At 40.3% G+C, this 4,535-nt stretch overlaps 1 protein-coding gene across 1 annotated transcript in view; it reads left to right on the plus strand.

Moving 5' to 3' along the window:
• Positions 1 to 410: 410 nt before the first annotated feature.
• Positions 411 to 4,535, plus strand: part of LOC106476952 (extracellular serine/threonine protein CG31145-like) — a gene marked incomplete at its 5' end in the record, with an annotated part of 6,338 nt that continues 2,213 nt past the window's right edge. The window contains 2 exons of the mRNA XM_022380682.1: positions 411 to 570; positions 3,338 to 3,628. Coding sequence (XP_022236390.1) covers positions 411 to 570; positions 3,338 to 3,628 — 451 coding nt within the window. The remainder of the gene's footprint in view (positions 571 to 3,337; positions 3,629 to 4,535) is intronic.

Consider the following 4,535-nt stretch of genomic DNA (forward strand, 5'->3'; position numbering starts at 1 on the left):
CTTGGTCAACTTGACTGGCCACGTGACCTCTTTAGACGGCTATACTTGGTCAATTTGATTGACCACGTGACCTCTTTAGACGGCTATACTTGGTCAATTTGACCGACCACGTATCCTCTTTATACGGCCATATTTGGTCAATTTGACTGATCGTGTGACCTCTTTGTACTCGATTAAAGTCTTTACAAATCTGATACTTCTATCTTTCAATATAGTGTGTATATCTTCACCAAATTTGGCAGACTTTCAGTTAATATTATAAGGCTTTCACATACAAAAAATCAGATTTTTCAGTGAAGTATTTTTAATAAACTTTAAATACGTTTCATAACATTTTTTCTCTGTTCCTAATATATTCTAACGTTCGTTGCTAGCTGTTAGGTGGTGTGATGTATATTATTTATTGATAGAAATCTGTTATCTACTATTGTCATAATGGTTTTGGTTTATTTTCTAGAATTTTAGGATTTCGTCGAGCGCCGCCTGTAGTTGGAAGAATTCTGAATATTACTTCAGAAATTTATGAGTTAGCGGAAACAGACCTTCTTAAAACGTTTTTTATTTCACCAGGTGGGATCACTTACGCGAAATTCCTGTATGTTAGTTTAGTTTGGATTTTATAAAGAAGAAAAACTATTATAATATTTCAAGTAGTGAGCAGACTCAGAGAGTAACTTTAACAATCAGTCTGAATAAGTTTCCTCTAGCTTTTAAACTAAACAGGTATTTAAATGTTAAATAAAATACACGAAATTATCCTGTTATTTATGCCGAGTAGCTAGCGTGCCTGTAGTGTGACTCTCGGGATTCTCGCTCTGTACCTTATGGCCGTAGATTTGTTATAAAAGTGACAGTCAGTTCCTACCTTTCGATCCCAACAGTTGACTGGCTACTTTACCTTTAGTCTATCAATTTAAAACTAGAGACGGCGCAGGCGCAGACGGTCTTGCATAGCTTTGTGCAAATATGTGAAAAACAACAATAGAACACTTGATTTTTTACATTCTTCTATATAAACTTGATTTCATCATTTATGGTGGGCGTGGCAAACGTCTCAAAGGTCGAAGTGTAATATTTTGCTCGTGCCTCTCCTTTGTTAAATGTTAACTTTTCTTTCTATACAGCCTTTCGAAATGGACTTCCGAGGATCAAACATAGACTATCAAACACGCTTCGCATTTTCCGATTATGTGTGCGTTATAAGCATGACAGTCAATCCCGCTATTCTGTTTAGAGCAACTGATTCAAGCGGCTGATACTGTCGACTGGTTTCATTAACTTTGCTTCTAAGTTCAAATTTAGGGTCTGTTATGCTTGGGCCGTAAAGGTCTCTGACCTGGTCAATAAGCCCATTGTATCCGTAAGATGTCGCTCATGTAAACAAAATGCTATAATTTTATTTTCTTTATTCTACGATCATCTTCTATTCATCTAATGTCTAAAGAGTAAAACCTGACACTTTTTTTATATCAAAACATCAGAGAATGTTAGCCAGCGTAAACAGTAAAATCGGACACTTTTTCTGGTTCTGATATATCAAAACATCAGAGAATGTTAGCCAGCGTAAACAGTAAAATCGGACACTTCTGATATATCAATATCTTTAACCAGAGTAAACTGACACATATAATACTACCTATGTTAAATCATTACTTTATACATTTATATTTAGTCATACTTGGTAATGAATAATCATTGTCAATTAGGCCTGTGTGCGCCATCGCTACGGGTCGGAACTATTAACTTTATTATTTAGTTAATGGATCTCCACCGTCCGATCATTATGAGGGAAATCCAAATCTGACATTATCCGTATAGCAGTAATACTTTTATCAAGAAAATTTTGTGTTGAAAACTTTGAATTAAAACAGTCCGAACTTAAAATACCAAAGTTAGTTTATTTAAAATCAAAACCGTATAAGGCCATCTGCTCTGTTCACCGCGGAGAATCGAACCTCGGATTGTAGCGTTGCAAGTCCGAACACTTATCGCTGTCCCATCAGGGGACTATACCTAAACAACCGTAATTTATAACTTAAATATTGGGCTCTCTCCTCTGTCCACCGCGGAGAATCGAACCTCGGATTGTAACGTTGTAAGTCCGAACACTTACCGCCGTCCCATCAGAGGACTATATCTAAACAACCGGAATTTATAACTTAAATATTGGGCTCTCTGCTCTATCCACAGCGGAGAATCGAACCTCGGATTGTAGCGTTTTAAGTCCGAACACTTACCGCTGTCCCATCAGGGGACAATACCTAAACAACCGGAATTTATAACTTAGTTATAACATATTATCACAGTAATAAAATCACAGCAGGGTAAGATGTGTATGATAATTACTGTAGTTACATATTTTCGAGGTTAGGAAGAGTTTTATAATTTAGTACAATATTTTTTCTAAAGCCATTTATTTAGATTCCTCGCTATAAATCAATATTTAATAGACGAAACATAAGTTGGTTGTTATCATGAAACTACCAACCATAACGGCTATCACATAAGTAACAATATCACCACATACTCGGTAGTTATTGGTTGATACCTCCCTGAAAAAACGTAGTCCTTCTTCCCCTGTGGCTCAGAAGTAGCCATAATCATATAGATTAATCAGTACTCAGTTTCCTTGTTGTTATTATTCTTTTTAAATAAATTTTCGTGTCCAAAGAATAATCAAAGTCGAGATCTTAACAGACGAACTTTCGGCATTTCACCATCGCTGTGTCCTGTACGTAAGTTGAAATTAAAGAACGTTTGTTTGTAGTTAAACACAAAACTACACAATGGGCTACTGTGCTGTGCCTACCACTGGTATTGAAACCCGGTTTTTAGCTTTATAAGCCTTCAGACGTACGGCTGAGCCACTAAGGGTAGGGGGGACGAAATTTGAAAAAGCTGATTTTCCTTTCTTGCGGCAACCCTAAAACGCACATCACAGAGACATGTTTTTCTTTAGCTAGACACGCCAACAGTACATTTAAATTAAAGACGAAAATATCATGCAATATTGACATTGTAGAAGTTTATTTTCTGTTTTGATTCTGGAATTTTCGCACAAAGTTACAATTAGTCAATACTCACCCGCCGCCAACTGTTAGACTCCGCTCGTCTAACCGAATAGTGGAATTTGACCTTAACTCGTACAATGCGCTCCCGTCCCCAGAGTGCGAAATTAGTTTTTGCGACAACCGGTCGCGAACCACGAATCCTCAGTCCAGGCACGCTAATTACTAGGTTACGCCCTGTCCAAGCGCAGTTACATCACTCAACTGTAAGGTGAAGTACGTTGTCGTAACTGTTCCTTTTTTTTTGTTTCACGTCTTTAACGCCACAGCTAACAACGTATGTTTTCACGGTAAGTGTGAATACTACTGTGACACGGGCCACGCCATCTGTGGACACCCAGACACACTCGAGGGTAGCTTTGCTGTACATCTTCCGCCAAAAAGACTCGCTCCCAGGAAGGCTTGGCGCCACCCGTGGAGAAGGTCGTACCACAAGCGACGAAAGGCAGAGTGGGAACAAAGTGACGACTATTGTAATGTCGTCAGGAAAAAAGCAGTGTACAATGACGGTAGACGACTAGCGGATATTATGGACATGGCTGTTCTAGATTTCCTAATAGGTAAACATAAAATATTTTATTTTGATTTCTTCCTGTTATAGTCACACGTGGCTCGTTTCAAACACTGCTACAGTCACACGTGACTCGATTCGAACACTGCCATAGTCACACCTGGCTCGTTTCAGACACTGCTACAGTCACACGTGACTCGTTTTCGAACACTGCTACAGTCACACGTGGCTCGATTCGAACACTCCTACAGTCACAAGTGACTCGTTTCGAACACTGCTTCAGTCACACGTGGCTCGATTCTAACACTGCTACAGTCACAAGTGACTCGTTTCGAACACTGCTACAGTGACACGTGGCTTGTTTCGAACACTGGTATATCACACGTGGCTCCATTCGAACACTGGTACAGTCACACGTGACTCGTTTCGAACACTGGTACAGTCACACGTGGCTTGTTTCGAACAGTGGTATAGTCACACGTTGCTCGATTCGAATACTGCTACAGTCACCCGTGACTCGATTCGGACACTGCTACAGTCACACGAGGCTTGTTTCGAACACTGCTACAGTCACACGTTGCTCGATTCGAACACTGCTACGGTCACACGTGGCTTGTTTCGAACAGTGGTACAGTCACCTGTGACTCGATTCGGACACTGGTATAGTCACACGTGGCTCGATTCGAACACTGCTACAGTCACACGTGGCTTGTTTCGAACAGTGGTGTAGTCACACGTGACTCGATTCGAACACTGCTACAGTCACACGTGGCTTGTTTCGAACACTGGTATAGTCACCTGTGACTCGATTCGGACACTGCTACAGTCACACGTGGCTTGTTTCGAACACTGGTGTAGTCACACGTGACTCGATTCGAACACTGCTACAGTCACCCGTGACTCGATTCGGACACTGCTACAGTCACACGTGGCTTGTTTCGAACACTGGTGTAGTC

Source organism: Limulus polyphemus, unplaced genomic scaffold (genome assembly GCF_000517525.1).
Source record: "Limulus polyphemus unplaced genomic scaffold, Limulus_polyphemus-2.1.2 Scaffold12248, whole genome shotgun sequence".
Classification (NCBI taxonomy): Eukaryota; Metazoa; Arthropoda; class Merostomata; order Xiphosura; family Limulidae; genus Limulus; species Limulus polyphemus.